Here is a 20,929-nt window from a genome sequence, read left to right as displayed (position 1 = left end):
GTGGCTTCCTACATGACTTTTCTTTTTAAGATTATTTAACTTCTGTTTGCCATTCAGTTGCTGGCCTGTGGTTAGCTTTGTTTCTCTTGCACAAATACAACATGCTGCACTGGCTTCATTTCATTCCCCTTTTTTTTCCTTTCTGTTCCCTCAAAGTTTTGCTCACATTTTAATGGTTCCATTTGAGTTTAGCTGTGTTTGTTCTAGTTCTGCAGAGAGTGAGTAGTGTGGTACTACAAAATGTGTGGAAAGCAGAAAGGTTTGGAGGAGGGTTCAGTAGCAGACAGAATTCAAGGCAAACTGGTTTGTGAGCTGAGCAGAGAAATGCAGAGCATAGCAGGAAGGAGGGAAGAACAGGGAAGGGAAAAGGCTGAAGAGTATAATGGTAAAAAGTGCACAGAGAAGAGAACTAAAGTATAAAAAATCTTGGAAGTGCAACAGATACTTCAACAGGAAGAGTGATTATTTATAATCTGGCTGTGTACTTTTAAAACTTCTTTTTGTAGTCAGCATAATGAAGCTAATGAAAGTGTCTCATCTTTCAAGTCTTTATTCCTTTGCTTTGCTCCCTAAGGTGAGAAGAGCAGCAGTCGGTGGTCGAACAGGAAGGAGAATACTTGTTTTTAGGGATCAAAAAATTCTCAAATTGCCAGTCTAATTTTAGTCCTTTTTTTTTTTTTTTTTTTTGGGAATCTTGGGCCAAATACTGTGGTTGGTTCTTTGTCTATAAGAACTGTAAGGAATTCATATGAAAATCTGTTTTTTCCTGTTGAAATTCACCTGTTGGGCTGCAGTTTTTAATATTGCCCTCGGAAGATACGCAAACTATAATAACAAACAGCCACTTAAAGATGTGACTCGTGCGACTGTCCTTCTTTCTCTTTATATGTCAGAAATGGTTTAGTCTGTTGATAAGTTTCTGAATTACCTTTCTTGAGAAGCTGTTCTGCTGTGACTTTGCTGTAGCAGAAAGTCCAGCCTTAAATCTGCAGATAGAACAATTGCAGTGGTGTGCCTGTATGAAATTGTAAGTGATGAACTGCTTGATTAAAAACACATTATCTTTGTGAAAAGTGTTCCTTGTTTTCGACTTTTTTCTACTCTGGGTGAGGAGGGAAAGGAACTAGCAAAACAAGGAGCATAGAATTGAAGTTCTAACATTATAAATGTCAGCACTTCAAATGTGAACGGTAAGATCCAGCTTGGTAACTAAGATCTGCTTCAGGAAGGATGGAAAAGGTTGTTTGCTGACATTGCTCATGTACCTAGAGCAATGTATTTAGAAGCTTTTTTTACTGAAGATTATATTGTGTCTAAGTACGTATTATATTGTGATTTTGATGGTCCTGTTTCAAAGTCTGCTGAGATCTACTTCTGTTTGAATATCATGAACAGCTATTTCTTTACTTGGATTGAACCATAATTATTTGCTAAAGTGCTGTAATCTCAGAACAACTCTTTGAATGGTTGGTAAAATGGACATTGACATGATTCTCATCATTAGGGCTAGGAATCTGTTACTGTGAATCTGTGATGCTCTTCTGATGACACTTTTTGTAAGTAAAATTCATACAGTTAAGTTACTACACAGTCAAACTATGACTGCTGTGGTCAGAAGACAGCAGGTTTCCGTATCTACAGTGTTTGAATTGGTCCTCCAGTTCCTGCTTTCCCAAGGATATAAGTGATGGCTCCATTATAAAGGTTTTAGATCACATTGACAGCTGTGGAAATTAAATGTAGCCAGCAAAATCTTTTTTCTGTCTGGCCAAGCAGAGGAGAGAACAAGTGAAAAAATTCCCTGGGAAAATTAGTTCTTGTGAGGAGTGGAGGATCTCTTCCTTTTTGCTATATTAATTTTATTGCATTCTCCAATAAATAAGACTAGCTTTGGTTTCTTTATGTGTTATTCACACGCACGTTTATCATTTAATGACTTGGAATATGGCTTCTAGGCCACGTTATAGAACACATGGCTAAACTTTCTCTAAACACAGGGAAATTTTCTCTTTAGGATAGCTTCCAGGACAGTTGCAATGATTGAGAATTGGAAGGAGCTTCAAGATGTCCTGAAAATCTATGAGAGAAAGATTGGTAGTTTCCTTGAAATCTCTCTTATAATTTACTATGAACATAAGTATTACCTCACCCTGCTTTAAAGTACCTCGGTATGTTGAGTCTTACGTAGGAATCGTGGTTTCAGAGCACAGTTCTGACACTTGCTTCAGCACATCTGCTCACTCCTGGCACCTGGTTCAAGCCTGTGCTGCACACTTCAGAAGAGACGAAAGGATTCTGCCTGTTCAGGTGGCTCCTTCAGCCAGGGCTTGGGGTACTGGAGCATGCTGCTCTCAGTGAGCTCCCACTTCTCTCTAGCCCAATTCTTTCTTGTTTCCACGGCAACTTCTTAAGTAACTCCATCTAGCAAAGTATTCTCTGTAGCAATTCGCTGTTAGAAGTAATTTGATAGTCTTTCTTGTGACCTATACCAGTCACTGGCTGTTTCTATTTGAGCTGAGGACTCAAAGAGAGTAATGGAGTACTTCACTGTTTCATTTCTTGCTTGTTTGTTTTTCTTTGTTTGGTTGGTTTTTTTTTTTTGTTTTTTTTTTTTTTTTGCCAAGATGGAGGAATTTATGTAGATAATGTAGGCTGTGGGATATTATTTGTGTATTTTAAAAATCAGTGTATTATGACCTTTAGGATCTATAGACATTTTTTTTTTGTGGAAAAGCTCTCTTAAAAAAAAAAAAAATGTTTATTGCAAAGTAAATGGTTAAAACTGTGCTGCAGTTACATGAAAGAGACAAACAGACATTCATTATTTCCTGACTATGTAGATTTTATGGGAAAGTAAAGGAAGCAATGGCTGCATGTCATTAAGAAGTAGCTAGTGGAAAGCAGTGAAATGAGCAATGAGACTTGTAAAGTGTCCTGAAAGCTGAAACACCAGTGTACAAAGTACTGCTTCTCCTTGCAGATACGGGTGCCATATGGCAGCGTTAAGGGGAATGCGGAGTAGGAGACAAGAATCCTATTATTCCTCACACTTCCATTTGCTTACTGTTTGCACCTTCCTGTGCACAGTGTTTACTAACAAGGCACCTGTCAGACTCTCTGGAGTTTCTTTAGTGCCATTCCAACTTGGGCATTTCTGATTATAGTTAGTTTTTGTAGTAGTTCTATAATCAGGGTGTTTGTGGGTTTTTTGTAACTATTCTTAGATTGAAATCCATATTCATTTTCAAGGGCCATAACTCTCCCTTCTCTTACAGCCTTTCAGTTTTTCCTTTGTTTTCCTTAAAAAGGCCATCTGCCATGATTGTGGTATTGCTATCCTTGAAAATTCTTGGCCTGCTCTTTTTTTCTTACTCTGTCTCTGGACCTCCTTCTGTAGCTGCCCTGTGTATCCTTGGAACTAGATGGACTGACTGATGCTACTTTAACAGGTGATGTTTAAAGGATCAGGTTTCTGGAAAGACAGCTCTGTGCTCTGGGTGTCTTTGGAAGGATGCGCCTGAGAATGTAACCCATATCAACTCTACATGAATTTCAGTAGCTGCAGAAATGTCATGTTCTCAGCTGCTTCACCGTTCCCATTTCCTAAATAACACACACGTCCACTGGCCAGAGTTTTCGTAACTTATAATACATTTTGTGTTAATTTTGTATTTCTCTGGAAAAAAAAAAAATCCTGAAAAATCTTTAAACTATAAATCTACCCATAGTCAATAAAATTGTCTTTGTTTTAACAGCCCAAATTCTAGCTCCTTTCTGCTTTGCTGTTTTGTGTTCTGTTTGCTGAAGTATTCTTGAAAATTTCCTTTTCTGATGACATTCTGAAGTTCATGGTTTGTTTTTACCCCCAAAACAAGTTGTATAGCATGCAAAACTGGAGAAAATATGCTTAGCTGCTCTCTTCTACTGTTACTTACCCAAAAGCTGGGGAGGACATTTCTGTATTTGGTTTTGCCGTTAGCTGAGGCTATCTTATAGCAATGATTGCTATATCAAGAGAGAACAAGAGAAGCTGCATTGAAAGGGTGTATAGGAGGCCAAGAAAATTGCACAGAATTTAACAAAATGTTATAAAAGGAGTCCTTGAAGCACAAATTTCGTTTGTTGTAATTCTGATTCTGAAAATTAATACTTATTTGTCAATCACAGCTTATCAGTCTGCATAGTGGTCATACTGGTGTTATCACAAATGCTAAATGACCCCCTCTATCCACTTTCCTGTTTTTAGCATCACAAAGAATTGTATTTTTTTTTTTTTGCACTTCTGCATTACAGGGTTTAGTGCAAATACTTGAACTTTCCCACAGTCTAGGAAACATGGCATTTTAAGAAGTATTTCATAGCTGTGAAGATCGCTGCTATGCTAGTATAATGATTTTGCAGCACTTTCCTCAGTGGAACACATCATGGGGGAAAACCATCCAAAGGACATTCTAAGTTCTGTTCTGTAAAGAAGTGCTCAAAATGACATGCAAAGCATTAGGGGATAGAATCCACCCAATACAATCTCAATTTTAGATACAGGGGGAAAAAAATGAAAGATGAAACTATTCCCACTAGAAACATTGTAAATCTGAGAAAATATATAAGTTTTCCTCTCTCTGACATACATCAAAGGCATAAAACTTGAGAGATTAAAATATGTTTTTAATCTTGGTTTGATGAGCAAAACTTTCGCCATAATATTTATTATGAGAGGCTCAACTTGTGTTGCCTCTTCCCTTTGTTCTGTTTATATATGACTTCCTTTCTTCCAAAAAAGTAGGAAGTATCGCTTTCACAAAGCCGAAGGATATTGCAATGGTTTGTTCATTTAAGCTGAGTCGTAGGCCCACGTGGCAGGCACAAACTTTTCTTTTATTGTCCTGGGTCCCAGAGGAAGAGCAAAGCTTTCTGATGGCTTCCCATGAATGCCTTTCATTTGTGGAGGAGTTTCACTAGCTTATGCTGACTGTACGAAGATCAAACAGGCAGGGAAATTGTGGTTTTGAGAAACTTAGCCAAGATCTTTGTTATTTTCTCAGAAGTTTTTCTTCTCTAACCCTGTTTTTTAAGGACAGTATTAAGACAATTCATTGTAGTGATGGATGGAAAAAGAGCTTGATGAATCGTTTTCTGTTTGAGTACTTTCTTAGTTACTAGAAAATTTGTCAGTGTATATTATGAAAATGCTAACCATAATTGCAGCCCTTCTTTATTGCATCTGGAATCAATGACATCCAAAATTAAGCATGAAAAAAATGTTGTGGCTTCTTGGTCCTGCAATTGCATCTACACTGGGACTGTGCACCCACAGAATTTTGCTGAAATCATGCAGGTTTTGCCTGGGCACAAAGGTCTGTCAAATATATTTGATTACAGCAGCTGCCCTATTGAAGTCTCTTTTGTTTCACGAATAGTTTTTTTTTCCAGTTTTTTCAGCTTTCCTCTTAAAGATTTCCATTTTGCTTAGCTGTTAGTGAACGTAAGTATTGGAATGAGATATGCAGACCACATCTTTTTAACTGCAGTAATGGCATGTTTTGTTAGCAATACACAGATTTCATTGTGTTGCTCATGCAAAACCTCATGTTTTTCGTACAAATTTAGGTTTTGGTGAAGGATTATTTCAATAAAACTAAAATGACTTAGGTTTCTGAAGTAAAACACGTAGCATCTATAGAGGTCAGATGTAGCTGGAACTTGAACAGCTGTACAACATGCATCCTAGATTGTTTTTAATTGTCTTCCCTTTCTCTAACAGCAGTAATTCTTGTTTATATTGTCAAGAACCTTTCTACCAAGTACAAGCGCACCATACTTTAAGGTCACATGCTTAACCCTACTGCATGGTCACAATGTAAATGTGACCCTTTGTTTTCATTAATGTATGAGGGGTGGATGCAAGGCAAGGCTGTTCACAGGGCTGAAATAGCTTATTGTAAAAGTGTCTTAAAGAAAGCATATTTTGTCTCCATACCACAGTTGTTTAGCATTACTCCTGTGCATCCAACCGGCAGCCAGTTTGGTAATGGATTTTGTGTCATTTTGTTCTTTTGACCTGTGATACTTTCTTTGAATTCACCTCAAATAATAAAAACCAAAGGTTTTCCTCCTTTCTATGTCCTAGAAGTAGTAAACAAAGCTTGAACTAGTTCGTTTTTTCCTTTACGTGACAGTTTATCAGTCACTGTTAATGCATTGCTGTAGAGGGGTAAGGTTGACTTTATTAAAAAAAAAAAAAAGTCAAAATAATGCTCGGTGTTTTTTCACCAGTTGAAAAGTAAATAAAGCATATCTTTTAAAATGACTTCAAGAGATTTCAGTAAGTTTGTGCCTTTCGATCTCTAGTTACAGGTATGGTGGAAAGATGCATTTGAAATCTTCTGGATTATTTTGGTTTTGATGGTCTGGAATTGGCCCTGAATCCCAAGATGTTTGGAAAATTCAATTTGAATTACTATTAGAATATGTGATTGACATGTGCAGTTCGCATAGTAGGTCAGAAAAACTGAAGTTGTGCTTTTAAATATGCTTTACTGTGTCAAAAATGAAGCTGATTTGTTGGATCTTTTTGTTCTAGGTTGCTTACTTTCATTAATTATTTTCAGCCATTAATTTAATGCCATTCATATGTACTTTAGAGAGATGTGGATTTATGCTAATCCACAAATTCCACAGACCAAATATTGAAGAAAGACACATTTTTGATCAAATTAAATGTTTTCCCCTTTGAAAAGAGAAATATATTCTATGTACTATATGAGCAGTTTGGGTTATTGCTCATGTAGGCTCTTCTTTGTGAGCTCCAAATACTGTGAAATGTGATTTGTGCTGTGGTGCTGTGCTAAAGCAAAATGTGAAGTATGTAGGCAGTAATTGGGCTAGAGACATGGAGCTGTAGTAGAACTGGTCAAGGTGCCTCTTTGAGGCAGAGCTTGTGCCGTGAGAGAGCAGACGTCAAGCTCAAGCTGGATGTGGTTCTGGCAGCCTGGTCTAATGGTTGGCAACCCTGTAATGTAGCAGGGTTGAAACTAGATGATGCCTGTGATCCTTTTCTTGGTCCTTTTCAACCCAGGCCATTCTGTGATTCCACAATGGTGTGATTTATCAGCACATCATGCAGGTGACCTAAGTGCTGAATATCAGACTCTTCAGCAAGTGACTTTTGATTCAGAGAGTAGTTGGTGAGTATATGCGCACAGCAATCTACTGATCGTACTGTTTGTTTTCTTTGTTAGGCATACGACTCTCATGGTGAAGTTTATCTTCCCTGATTGAAGGATTTTTCACTAATCAAAATTGTTTGAGTAATGATTTTCGATAAGTAGTGAAATGTTCGGATGCTTGGCCTTTTAAGCTGTTAAATCTCTCTCAAGCCTTTATCTATAAAAAGTGAATTTTCATGGAAAATGAATATAGCAAAATCACAACATTTAGAGCCTAATTAACTGAAAATATTTAAGAAAAGTTTTTTGTTTTAGTGGTTGTTATGTTTTTAATGCACTAGAAGGGGACAAAGTAAATGTTAAAATTTTCTAAATTGATTTATTTTTCCCTTGAGCTACTCCCTCTTCTATCCTTGTGAGTATCCTTATAATTGTTGGGTTAATTACTTGATAATCTGCCTTTTAAGGATGAAAAATGAACCTTTTATTTCCTTTCTCCTGAGGAGATAAATTAATTACGGAGGGCTTTATTTCTCCCTTCCTCGGAGTGCAGAAGAGAGCAAAAATCCTTCCCCAAATTCACAATGAAGTGAAAACGCAAACCCATGTGAGAAGGAGACCAGGGAATATCCATGGAAGAAAAGTGGTGTTTTAATAGCAGAGACCATTGGCGCGCTGATACTTGTCTTTCGCTCCAATCTGCATCTCTGATGGAAGGGAAACACGAACAAAATCCAAACTTAACTCTGTCAAAACAGCATAATCAATAACTGGCCGTGGTTTGCATTAACCAGTTTTCTAGAGTGTTTTACAGTTGTATCGTGTTCAGGAGAGGGGTACGTAGTGAGAAGGGCTCCCATCCCATGGCATGCTGGAAGTCAGTCTGTGCACAGTCCCTCCTTGGAGGAGCCCAGTGAGGCTGTAGGATGAGCACAGCAGAACTGAGCCTGCAGGTGTGCTGTGTCTTCTGTGCATGCCTGCACTGGGAGCCTACAGGCTTGCACACTCAGTGCAAGGCTGAGTGTACTTTGCATTTAATTTGTTTGTTTTAGTAGGAGATTCTTGTTGTAAAAAGTGTAGGCTTCTTCTGAGCAAACAAATCCATCAATTTGGTCAGACACGATAAAGAAGCATTACCTTATTATAAAATGTTACCTTAGTTAGCATCTTACGTGTACCTGAACTACTGAATTCATTTTGCAGATTTCTTTTTCTGTCCCTTTTGCCTTGACAGCAAGAATGTACTGCTGCCCTTACATGAATATGAATGTTAAATCTACATGAAAGTGTGCTGCGGTGCTACTGGGGTAATGAAATTATTACTTGTGCCAAATGTGAGAAAACTCCCTATTGTAAACAACTTGGTGAGAGTCCCATTACCAGAGGGTGATTCACAGACACGGTACCTTTCATACTGTGAGGACGATAAAGGCACTGAATACATATGTCACTAGAAGATATGTGGTTATCTTGTATGTGTACTGAATTGCTACTAACTATGCCATGTGTCCTAGATAAACCGTGCTCACAGGCACTTCTGGATGTAAGTGGCTCGCCATTAATTTGCTTGTAGCTAGCAGCTTCTTCATTTTGCAGTATTTAACTCATTCGGTAACTTGAATCTCTGTACTTGAAATTATTTCAATAGAACTAATGTCACCAAGAATGTCCCAAATACTTGCACAGTTTTTTACAAGCAATTGTGCTAAAAATTATTGTGGTAAGGCGGCAGGTGGTTTGATGGCAAATGGCAACAGGTGGAGACTTCAGTCATGTTAGTGAACATTAGTGCTCAAGACTTTCTCCGTATGAAATACGTACTTCAAGGAAATCAGTGGTATGGCTGGTTGTGCTTTTAGCACTAGCACTGAGAGTTGCAAGCAAAAATGTGATCACAAATTCTGTGTAGCTTACCATACTAAGGGTCCAGTATGAGTCCAAACAAAGTCTTGCTTACCTTTAGAATTATTTTGTTGGAATTGATGAAATTATATGAGGGTTCAATTCAAACTAGTATTCATTTCAAGTAGACTTCATTTGGGTTTTAGTGAGATGGCATCACCCACTTGAGGCTTTGAAGCCTGTAATTTTTCTGTTCTTTTTTGTCCCTAAGCATCTGGTAATGTTAATTTTGACATGCGAAGAAAATTGCACTTACTTTTGAGTTCTTTTATTTTTTTTTTTTTTTTTTTTTTTTTTTTTTCAGCAAGGTCATTTATATTACAGTTCTTCCATGCTTGGAACTGCACATAATCGGTGGTGAAAGCTGTTCACTTGCTGAGCAAACTCATACAGGTTGAACCCAGTGTGATTCGGTTCTGCAGAATGTAAGCTGTCCCACGAGCTCATCAGTGGACTGAGTCTTGTATTGCTTCTTAGCTCAACTGATTTCAGCGATAGTGAATAATCACTGAAGCATATACTGCTGTGCAGTTCTTCAGAACTTAAGTGTTCAGTGTAACTACTGTTTGCATGTGACCAAAATGGGAGAAGGGAGGTGTATACAAAGGAGTGAATTATTACAAAGAACGCTTTCTGCTTCAGTTCTTGTTCAGAAAACATATGTTCAGCCATGCAGGCAACAGTTGGGGTAAAGACACACTGTAGGTTTGGAAACAAAAGGCATGTTCTTTTCTTGCATTCACAATGTTTTCAAACATATTCACTTGTTAGGGACTAGCCTGTCAGCTGGATCTTCTTGCAAGCCTGATTTCTTTTTCCTGACTTCTTTCAAAAGCTTTTTCCCTCACAATGTTTTACACTTCATATAATCCACTATGCATGGTAGGCCTGCTTCTGTCTTTGTGCTATTGATTCAGACAGAGGTGGAGGGGCTGTGCTCTGGGAGAATGTGGCTAAAGGGTAACCTTTCACTCACCCATACATCTGAAGGTGCAAAGCCACTCTTATTTCAAACGCTGTGAGTGGGTCAGTTGCTCTTTCTTGATGAGTTACTCTTCACTTTTAGTGCGCTGCCAAACTGGTTAGTGCAGCAAAAAGATTTTTAAAGTGCTGTTCTTTATACTTTTTTTTTTCCTCCAGACTTTCAGATTATCTTTGTAACTGCATTGAATCATCCCATAAAGTTCTCTCTCTGCTGGAAATTCATTCAATTTTGTTATGCCAGAATTACCTAAAACTGCTTTGTCATATTATTGTTTCAGTGCATTTTTTGTACTTTTCCAAGTATGTAATTCAAGACTACAATATAGATAGAAATATATAGGCATAAAAGTAATGGTTATTTCCTTTCTTGTGTAGGAATAAGCTCTGCCTAGTTTAATTTATGACCTTTAAACTCATATAAGTCCAAAATGTACTGCTTTAGCTCCACAGGTATAGTTAAATGGTACAACTTTCTAGTGCAGACAAGACCTAAAGTTTTTATGGAAATGTCTAAGTGATCTACTCTCTGTAGGTTTTTCTAGGTCAAACTACTCATCTATCAAGTCAGGTATTCATCCTTTGTTGTCAGCAGTGAATACCTCAAAGAGAGACAGAGCTTCCTACATTTTAATGCGTGTAGGTTTGTTGTATTTAGAGCTTAAGCATATGTCGAACTTCAAGCGTTCTACTCTATAATTGGGTTATGTACTTGCTTAGTTCAGATGTGCTTAAGTGCTTTTGCCAATTGTGTGCTACTGAGTATAAGGGTAGAGAAGAATCTGCAATTTGGCAATGGTTTCCAACCAGAAACTTGAGACTTTTTTTCCTTTTATTCTATGAAAGATATATTAAAAAAAAAAAAACCTTCCATAAATTCTCTATTCTTTTATATTTTATTCAAACACAGTCAAAGTATTTGACCCAAATATTAAGTAACAAATATCAAATAAACTATTTTAATATTGGATGCTTTCTATCTACTTTAGCATCCTTTCTGACTCTTTAGTAACTTATTCTTGTATGAATTTCTTGTCTTAGAATATGTCAGTGTTTCATGTAGAAGAAAAAAAAAGTTGTGTTATACCAACTTGTGGATTATTCATGCTAACACTGTTAGTGTTAGCTGAATTCAATGGCCTGGGAAATTACCACTAATGAGCGTCCAGTTATTAGGGTTTCCCACATAAGGTCCTTCAGAACATGAGGATAACTTAGACAACTAGAAAATCCACTGCCAAGAAAACTCTATGTAAATATTTTCTAATGGAAGGTGCCAGCAAATGCATCCTTGCCAGCATACGTCAAAACTGCCAAAAGATCAGTGAGGATAGGGATTAACTTTTTAGCACTGTCATCTTAAAAGCCTTGACGGGGAAACATTATTTAAATGTTTTTCTTGACTGAATATGACTGAAAAGATGTTAACGGTAGATAAAACTAATATAAAGTAGCTAATGATAGTGACACGTATTCCAAGTCTGCAGCTTTTTCTTTTTGTTGAGCTCTGTCAGGCATCCCTGAGAATACTACAGCTTTAAAATAAATTGGCCTACCTTCTCAAATGAAATTTGATGATTTGTCTCCAGTCTGATAAAAGAAAGCACACGCTGATGTATTGCCTTCTTTCAGGAATTTTTTTGTTTTGTTTTATTGGCTCTTTAAAGGTAAATTATGTTTTAGATGTTGCACTGACTTCTTTGACTCTCAGGAAGAAAACAGTTAATAATAATTTCTTCCCTTTCAGCTCCCATGAGCCTACCTTCATTGTACAGTTTGCGTATAACAGCTAGTAAGAGTAGAGTGTACTGAATCTTAAACAAATCTATTAGGATCACGATGGCAAGAAACTGGGAAAATGGCAGGAAAAAACGAACAATGATTTTGTAAACCCTCCAAAGGTCAGAAAAAGGCTTTCAGTAAGTATGCAGAGGCTAGAAATCAAATCCCATTTCCTATCATAAGAAACCAGTTGTTTTAGCAGCAGTGGTTAATGTACTGTATGTGAAAGATTTAAGACTAGTTGGAAAGCTTTGCTTCTGTTTTATTAGGCTGCTATTGAAAAGCCAACAGCATAACTTCAACTAGGTGCTTTGAGATTTCTTAATGGGCTGTCAAGGGCAAGACACCAGGTCTGTGCTATACTAGCTCTTTCCTGTACATTAAAACAACAGGGGCCAAATGATCATATACAGAAGTATGAATTACTTGATGCTTTCTCTGTTCCATATGGTCAGCCATGTCTTTGGCAATTAATCATGTACAGAATCAGTTGAGTGCTCTCTGAAGCATTGAAGTCAACATTTAGTTGTACCTGTGCCAGTGGGGGCAGTGGGGGTTGCAAGCGTAAAATAGCAGCATGAGGAGCTGCTGGCGCCGAAGTCAGAGCAGCTGGCTTCTATAAACAACACTTTTTTCCTTTTTACCTTTTTTCTTTTTTTTCTTTGACAAACATGAGCCATTTTTCAATATCATCCAAAACATGAGGTTGCTGAGTGAAACTGTGATATCTGGCATAGTGGATTAATAAACAAAGGGCAAAAAATTGGGTTTAAAGTGTCCAAATTCCTGGGTGATAACTTAAACCATACTGGGTACTTCCACATATCAGTGAAAATGAGTGCATTTACTCATAAAATATAAGGAAAAAAATAATAATAATAAATTAACAGTAAAGAAGAAGTGAGCAGCGGTTTGTAAGCAATTACTGGCTTTTTTTATGGCATGGAAGTTATGACATGTTAAATTAACATGGCTTAATAGATTTCAGGTTCTATTTTGCTCTCAAAGGCATGCTGTTCTGGTTTTGCAGACTTCCATCGGGAAATTTTTTTTGCACTAACAATAACATAAAGTCACAAAAATAATGAGAAACCAAAAGACTTAAAAAACAACAAAAAAATTTCAGTCCTGTTTACACATCTCAAACTTAATGCTTTTCCTTCCTGTATTTATTATTGGCTACTGAGAGATGACTGTGATGTTGAAGTAGAATTGATTAATAAAGATTCAGAAGCCCTATCCTATTTAAACTCATGATGAGTAATTTCCATCTTAACTCTAAGTGAAAAAAATTTGTTTGTTGACCTAATAAAGTGGGTCCAGAAGATGAACTGTCCCAAGTGCCACTTTAACTTTAGTTTAGACTGAGGGCTAGTTTGTTTGACAGGATATTAGGCTTCATGTCTCAAGCTACATGTTTCTAACCTTGAGAGGTCTGTGTTGAAGGGAGGAAAATGGAACTTTAAAAGACTAAAAAGGTACCAGTGTGGTTGTTGGAGTGTTTAGAAGTTCGTCTTTTGTTCATTTTTTTCATTGGTAGTGGCTTATTTATGTTCAGACAAAGTTTCTTCTGCTATGCATGAAGGCGAGTAAACTTGTAATCCTGTTACAATAGCTGTAACATTAATAAAAGGCATCCTAAGATGAGTAGTAAGACAGGATCATAAGAGTTTCTGTTCAGTGCCATGTCACTGATATGTTTTGTCAGTGGGAATGAGATGAATATGATAGTGGTCTATTAAAGTCTTGTCTATTGCCTTTCTAACTCAATAAAAAATATGCCCTGATGGTTGCTGCCAGGGGTGTCAGTAGAGCACTAGATTTATTGCCACTGTGCCAGGAAGAAGATAAAGGACATAATTTGCTAAGCAATCTGTAACATATGAGACTATTGCCAGCTGATATAGATGTATGTATATCTATTTATGTACATATATATGTAATGTGCTTATATGGGTTTGGTTTTCTTGAGAAGTGGGTTTTTGTTTTTAAGGCTGTGCCATTTAGGAATTACAAAGGAAATGCCCTTACTGCTTCAATAGATCAATAAGGAAAAAAGGGCAAGATGTGTTTGAAAATGTTCACGGTAGTGCTCATTGAGGAGACGTGCTGACCAATGGGACGAGAAGTTGTTTCCCTCTAGTGATAAGCAATTTGTTTAATCACATTTCTTAGGATGTTCAGGATATGTTTTTGCTAGCTCAGGAAGCAGAAGAAAGAAAGTTTCAACAATCCATAAACATTACCACCCTCAAGAATCTCTGTGAGCCCAAAGATGAGATAAGACAGGCTGTAGGGCTGGTTGTGCTATTTGTTTATTCTGCTGTCCTGAGGTCCCAAGTGTGCTGAACAGCACTGAGCCGGTGCGGAGTCCAGAGCAGCAGTGTGAAGGCTTCACTCAGCATCGTGCACAGGGGGCCTCTGCAGACAATTATCTGTCATTAAAGAGCATTAAAAGAATCGAGACACGGGGTCAGGTTTTCTTTGATGAGATGTGCAACTATAGGGATGTTCAAAAGAAGGTCATTCCTGCCTTTAGAGCAGGGTGGTATTGGCTGGGTTTCTGTTGGATTTTTATCAGTGTTGATGTGAGGAAATGGCTTTCCCAGCTGATAAGATCTGTGACCGAGTTTCTTGAACCCTTGACCTTTATCAGTCAAGGTATATATTGAACCCCCCCATTAAAAATAAATCCCAAAACAAGTTATATGGGAAAAAAAAAATCTTTCAAAGGAGGGTGTTTTGTAATATAGTTTTACCCAGAATGCTGCTTTATCTTACACAATTTGGGATTTTTATTGAGACAATAGGAATGGCAAGTTATTAAGAAATGTCTCTGTAAAAGCTACATATCAAACCCTGCCCTCGCATTCCAGGCAACCTTGCTGCCCTTAGCACTTGTAGGAAACAAGTAAATCAGTTAAATTGCTATGAATCGTTGTTGTATGTTGCTTAATAGTACTATTTCACCCTTGAGGTGGCCACAACGTGCTTGCAGGGCTGCGTAAAGAAGCGTTTATGATGTCTGTGTCAAACTGTGTTTGACTTTGTCTGTGTACATCACCACAGGACTGAAAGGTGTTAGTAGAAGTCTGGCACAATATAATTGTTCTCTCCATAAAAACTGAAGTGTTTTGTTCGCAGATGTAGCTGTGGATGTGGGGGACTTCAGTACCAAAGTGGCAGTTTTGCCAGGCTGCCAGCATTTTTACAAAGGCATTGTGTGACTGAACCTTTGGGGAAGCGGTCACCCATTTTTGCAGACTCCAATGGCATCCTCTTTTCCTTAGGAACTACCAGTTCCCTATGGTCTGTGCTTTACACACTTATTTAGGGGATCTTGATGTTTGTAGTCTGCAAATAACTGTACTTTCAGATTTGTCAGGCAGAACATCGTTAATCTTTGTGGCATTTCTGCAGTCTTGGAGAGAAATAGACTTACACTGTCGCCAGCTTTCCCATCTCTTGGGGATTTCCTTATTCTGCTGTGATTAATACAGCCACCCAAAAATTCTGAAAGGGAAATCCTAGTGTGCTGTGCTCTGGTAGTACGGTGAGTCTGATGGTGCTATTATGCAGAGATAAGCCTAACTATACTGCTGTATCAAAAATCTTAGAATACAGAAGATAAGTCCTTAATAGGCATATTTATTTTGAATGATAAGGAGAGTTCACGTTCATCTCTTGAAGAATGTACACATCTTCATCTCATGCGAGTACGTTTTGAAGACCTGTGCAGGTGCTGCAGATGAGCTGAGGATCAGGGTTGGTGAAGTTGGCAGGTGCTAGAACTTTTGGAAGAGATGTTGTAGGTCAGTGCAAGGGAAACCCAGGTCAGAGAATCTTATCTGAAAATACTCTGTCTTCTTGTTTGCTTTGCAATGTCATAGCAGGGTCAAGAATGTGATCTGTACAAAGTTATGGACATCGGGTACTTTTTTTTCCTTTTTTTGTGCTTGTGTGTGATGGTGTTTGTTTTTGTTTGGATGATTTTTTTTTGTGTGTGGTTTTCTTTGCCTTTTGGAAAGCCAACTAAGAGAAATGGGAGGAGAAGGACAAGATGGATGCTTTGTAGTCTTTGTCATCTGATGTTAGTGAAATGTTTTTCTATCTATATGAATCCTGGTGTGCTTGTCGTTTGCAATCCTTACTGTGGTTTCAATGTCACTGCTACTTTACATAGCATAATATGCATATTCCAACTTCTGGGGAAAAAAAAACATTTTCCTGTTTTCACAACCTGGAGATAATGATGAGTTATCATACAGGATTCCTGGAGGAATCTGTCTGTACATTTGGGCTAGGCAGGCTCTAAAAGAAACTGTGTGCCATGCCTGTTGATCATGTTGTTCGCTTGAGAGAGGCCATGCTGGAGGTAGCAGATGATATCAGTGATACTGGAGTTGTGTTTTGAAACTGCTCAGGTTTGAAACATATTTTTAGCTTCCTTTTCTGTGAAAAAAACTAGGTTTGCATAAACATTCTGCCCGTTTCGTCCCATCCTTCCAAAAGCATTTAGATACTTCGGTCTGTTTGTAAAACATACTAATGAAAATTGCAGCATCAAACATAAATGAAAATCAGTGGCTGATTAAGGTGAGAAAGGCAAATATATTATTCCAAATGAGTGAAAAGATTGCAAGTTGGACTCTGTTTCTGTTGTGGTTGGACATCCAGCCAGTGGAGGTCCACAGCACACATGTTGGTAGAGATGGGTGTCAACAGATGCTGTTTTGTCATGAGGGAGTTCAAGTTTTCTGACTGGATGATAAGGGACAGATGTGCACTTTTGTAGGCCCGGCTGTTAATGCAACGTTTGGAAAGGCCAGTATCTTGTGTTCTTCAAAGGCTGAATGTAATTCTACTCTACAGCTAGGTCCACTGCATGTATTTTTTATTTTTTTCTAGCAATTTGTAATGTATTCCGTAAATGAAGGGGAAAAAAAAAGTTTTCCTACCCGTTTACTTGAAATATTTCATAATAAGATGAAAATTGAGCATGGGTACACAGTAAGAAATTTACTTCAGGAGACACAATACAAACAGGAATTGCCTTCGAGGTTAAAAGGGTAGGAGGGGCTCTCCCCAAGTGCTGTAGTAAGGCAAACACTTCTGATATGATGTGATATAAGAAAATGTTTAAAAGAGAATGGAATTGTATCTTAGGAAAATGAGCTAGAATGCACAATGTCTTACTGTGTTACTTAAGGCAATGAGATGTTAAGGTTTATCTTATGTGCCACGTACATTGATTAAATACCAAATATATGGTGGCCATTTCTAACCATCATTTACTGTATTGATTTGTCAGCAGTGGAGCTGTAATAAAAAAAAGTATTGATTTACTGTCCTTATTTGCTTATGGGCTTTTTATTAATTTTACACATTGTTTCCTATTTCCAGATTATAATTTTAATGTGTTTTTTTCCTTTTAAGACGAGCCTGGTCCTCCAAGAAGTTAGAAAAAAGGAACAAACTGACGAACAAAGGAATGAAACCATCAGCTGCTTACTGCTACTTCTTACTGAGCGACAAAGGCTGCGTAATGAATGGACAGCAAGGTGAGAAAACTGAGAAAAACAGTGAGATAGTGAAGTTAGAAACAACCCTATAGAACTGCTTTGGGGGAGGAAAAAAGTACCCCAACAAACTGGCATTTAAAACAAGCCAGAAGTTTAAATTTTTAACTACAGTTTTTCCCTTAATAGAATAATTAATGTGTCTGCTTCTGAATTCAGAGTTCCTTTGTGAGGTGAAATGCTCCTTTACTATGCTTATGTAGAGCAAAGTAGGTGGCATAAATACTTGAGGATTACTCTAAGGTTTTCCTTATGTAGTAACAATATGAGCAATTTTCCCAATGGGTGTGGCAGGCAAAGACGTGTCCATCTTGTCTGTTTTCTTCATGGTGCTCACGTTTCTTGTGGTGTCCTTCTTGAGTTAACCAGATGGCGTTCAGTAAATTGGAGTATCTGTATTCCTAGAGTTCTCATTGTGCAATTGTTTAGTTATACTCAAATTCTTAAATTGAACATACTGCCATGGCAGTAAAGCAGGTGTTTACAGTAACAATTTTTGAAGGCTGTTGCTGTATGTATTTGAAAGCTTGTGATATTTTTGTGTAGTCAGTTGAATGCATTTGGAAACATGCATTTGTTCCTTTAGTCTTCTTGTAAATAAGTCAATTCAAAGAAGAATTTGTTATATGCCACCTTGTATCTTTCCAGTATCTGTCATCTTTTTAGCTACCAAGTTGAAATCACCTTTTTCATATTTCTAAAAGCTGTGGATTTTTACTCATGTAATAATTTCATAATTTTTCTTACTTAAGATAAATAATTACGTAAAAATGATAGACTAGTAAATACTTTCTTCTAAATGCACAACCTCCTGTAAAACCAGGAGATGTCCTGTGCTTGCAGTGAAACACAGCTTTTAGTTAAACTTCTCTTTCAGACTTGTTTAATCAAAATCAACTCTATTTGGTAGGATTTTTTACCTATGCTAGATTTAGCAATTGAGAGTTGTGTATTTTCTTCTAATATCTAATTTAGAAAAGCTCCTGATACTTGAGATTGACTTTAACATGTCTGTTTAGGTGTTGGTTCTGGCACTTGGCTGGATTTTCTATTCCCAGTGTTGTATGGACTTTCTAGAATCACAGAAAGCTTTGAATAGGAAGGGACTTAAAGATTAAGAGAGGTTTAGTTAAAAACATTAAAGATTACTGCATAGTAGCAGAAATTAGATGCTGTAAATTATAAATTTGTTTTCTTATGGGTATATGATTTTTGTATACTCCGAGTTAAGACTGAGTTAAGAACTCAGAGTCAAAAAGAGTCACTAAGGTGAGTCTCTATAACATTGTTCATATTACAATGTAGGATTTGTTTTCTTTTAAAGGAATTTAAGTGAGTTTTATTGTTTGTGGGTTCGTTTGATTTGGCTTGTTGGTGTTTTCTGGGTTTTTTTTTGTTTTTTTTTTTGCCTACTGTTACCATACCAAATAATGCAAATAGTTTTGAGTACATTGGAAATTGAGAAAATCCCTTAGGACTTTTTCATTGGATTCATGCATCCTTCTTGTGAACCAAAGTAAAAGTTTTCTAGAGATAGCAAAAGCCTGAGTAGTTGTAATGAGTGTAATATCTTTTTAGGTTTGTTTAGTTTAACAATAATTTCCTAATATACTAAGTCATCAGGAGGCATAGCAATCTAGAGTCATTTAAAAGCAATGTGGTTACAGTGTTTCTGGCCTCTGCTTTTACAGTTCCCAATTTAATCAGCGGCTGGAGCCAGCGGTGCAGTTGTATCCGCAGCCTTGTCTGACACAGAAATGCCAAAGCTCTTGTGTGGGGGCAGGAAAAGGCTTAGAAGCAGACAAAGTGCAGGCCTCCTTGAGACTAAACACCTGAAAGAAAATTTCAAGAGCACGGTGCCTTGAAAGTTCTGAAAGTGTCCTTTGAGTATTAAATATCCATAATCCTTTTTCTTTCCATTTGATGTTTCCCATCCCATTGACCTGAGTCTCATCCATATGATCTGCATGAACAGGCTGTTACAATACACCTCCCTTGGCTTCATCAAAGCTCCAGCGAGATGTCTGGAATGAGGCACTGGCTGTGGTAGCCATCAAGCAGCAGTGGTGAAAGTTATAAAACGTCCGCCGTGGTGCTGGCAGCGCTGCCCATGTTTTAGAGATCAGCCTATTGTGTACTTTGGAATTACATGAGAAAAATGTGCTTGGACAGGAAATAATTAGCACTTGTCAAAGGGCAGGCAATAGGTTACAGTATTTTACTTTCAACAGGCTATCAGGGGATCAGCTAGATTAGATAATAGAATTTTTTTTTTTTCCTCTGGAAGTTAAATACAGATGACTCTAATTACTTTACAGTGTGCATTAGAGAGCACATTATGAATAGTACAACTCCAAGAAATTTAGGTCAATGAAGGGAGGCAGCTGGCGAAATCTTTACCCACACTTGGACTTAGTAGTTAGGTAAGCATTCTGGTCTGTCATGTGTTTTATTTGTCACGGACGCCTCAAGATTTAAAAAAGAAAGAAGAATTCTGGAAATTGTTAGTTCAACCCGATTGAATCTTGATATTTATATTTTTTCAGGGGAAAAATGTCATCTTAACTGTTTTGGTGTGTCATTGTCTACTGAGATAAAGCACGTCCTTGCATCATTTGTTTTTAAGTCATACCAGTGTTTCTGCATTAGCCAATTGCAAATACTCTGAGCTCCTATTTCAGCACGTAGCCCCATCTGCCCATTAGTACACCAAGCCTTACAGCTGCCCTTTCATACACTATTTACTTGAAGATGCCGTTGGTACCTTACATAACTGTGCAGGTCTTCCAAGGATTCGAGCAGTGCTGAGTGGCAGTGATCCCAAATACTACAGGTAGGACTCACTGGATGTTCTCTAAGTGTTAACAGAAATGGTCCAGAGTTCCCAAAGCCTCGGATTTGTTTGTGCTGTGTGATAGTGCCTGATGGACAGGTTGTTATAGCTGTAAAGAGCTGCTCAGCCCTTTGAACTGACCCCTTCCCGACCTCGGCTGGAAGAGGTCCCCCCTCAGCACACCGAGTTTGGGGAGCCCAGCTCTACTGTAACGAACGGGGGGTCAGGGAGCAGCTGTGGGTTTGGGGCGAATCATGCAAACCTGCCTAGGCTTTTTTTTCACTGTATGATAATGAAAATTGTTACCAAATTATATGGAAGTTTAACAGCAATAGTGGGAAAGAGAGGGTGGAGTCTTCTGCATTGGGTTTGATAAATGAAGTGTGAAGTTACCCATCTGGCTCTAGACAGCCCTCTTTTACTCCACGAAAAGGAAACATTTAAAAATAACCATGGTACATCTAGAATCAATGACCCATACAGAGAGCTGGAATAGATCAAGATTTAATGGTGACTGTGGAAGAAATTATCATTTGAAAAGTGAGACAAAGGATGAAAAAGTACAGTTCAATATCTGCACCTGATTCGTTTTCAGAAAAGGTCTTAATATTTTTAGTCTGTTAATGATGCTATTGACAATTTTTTTCTATTTTACTTTTTAACTGGAATCAGAAAAGTTGTTATCC

At 37.7% G+C, this 20,929-nt stretch overlaps 1 protein-coding gene across 5 annotated transcripts in view; it reads left to right on the top strand.

The window, feature by feature from the left end:
• Positions 1-20,929, top strand: part of FTO (FTO alpha-ketoglutarate dependent dioxygenase) — a 227,629-nt gene that overhangs the window by 80,403 nt on the left and 126,297 nt on the right. For 4 of the 5 annotated variants that reach the window (XM_042821625.1, XM_042821624.1, XM_042821628.1 and 1 more), the window contains exon 8: positions 17,268-17,392. In XM_042821625.1, the coding sequence (XP_042677559.1) occupies positions 17,268-17,392 (125 nt within the window). Of the gene's footprint in view, positions 1-17,267; positions 17,393-20,929 lie in introns of those variants that run through there. The other variant, XR_006169324.1, reaches the window with a different exon arrangement.

Source organism: Centrocercus urophasianus, unplaced genomic scaffold (genome assembly GCF_019232065.1).
Source record: "Centrocercus urophasianus isolate 14NV4802_14NV808 unplaced genomic scaffold, USGS_Curo_1.0 seq_2, whole genome shotgun sequence".
In the NCBI taxonomy this organism is placed as follows: Eukaryota; Metazoa; Chordata; class Aves; order Galliformes; family Phasianidae; genus Centrocercus; species Centrocercus urophasianus.
This window is presented reverse-complemented; position numbering and strand designations above follow the sequence as displayed.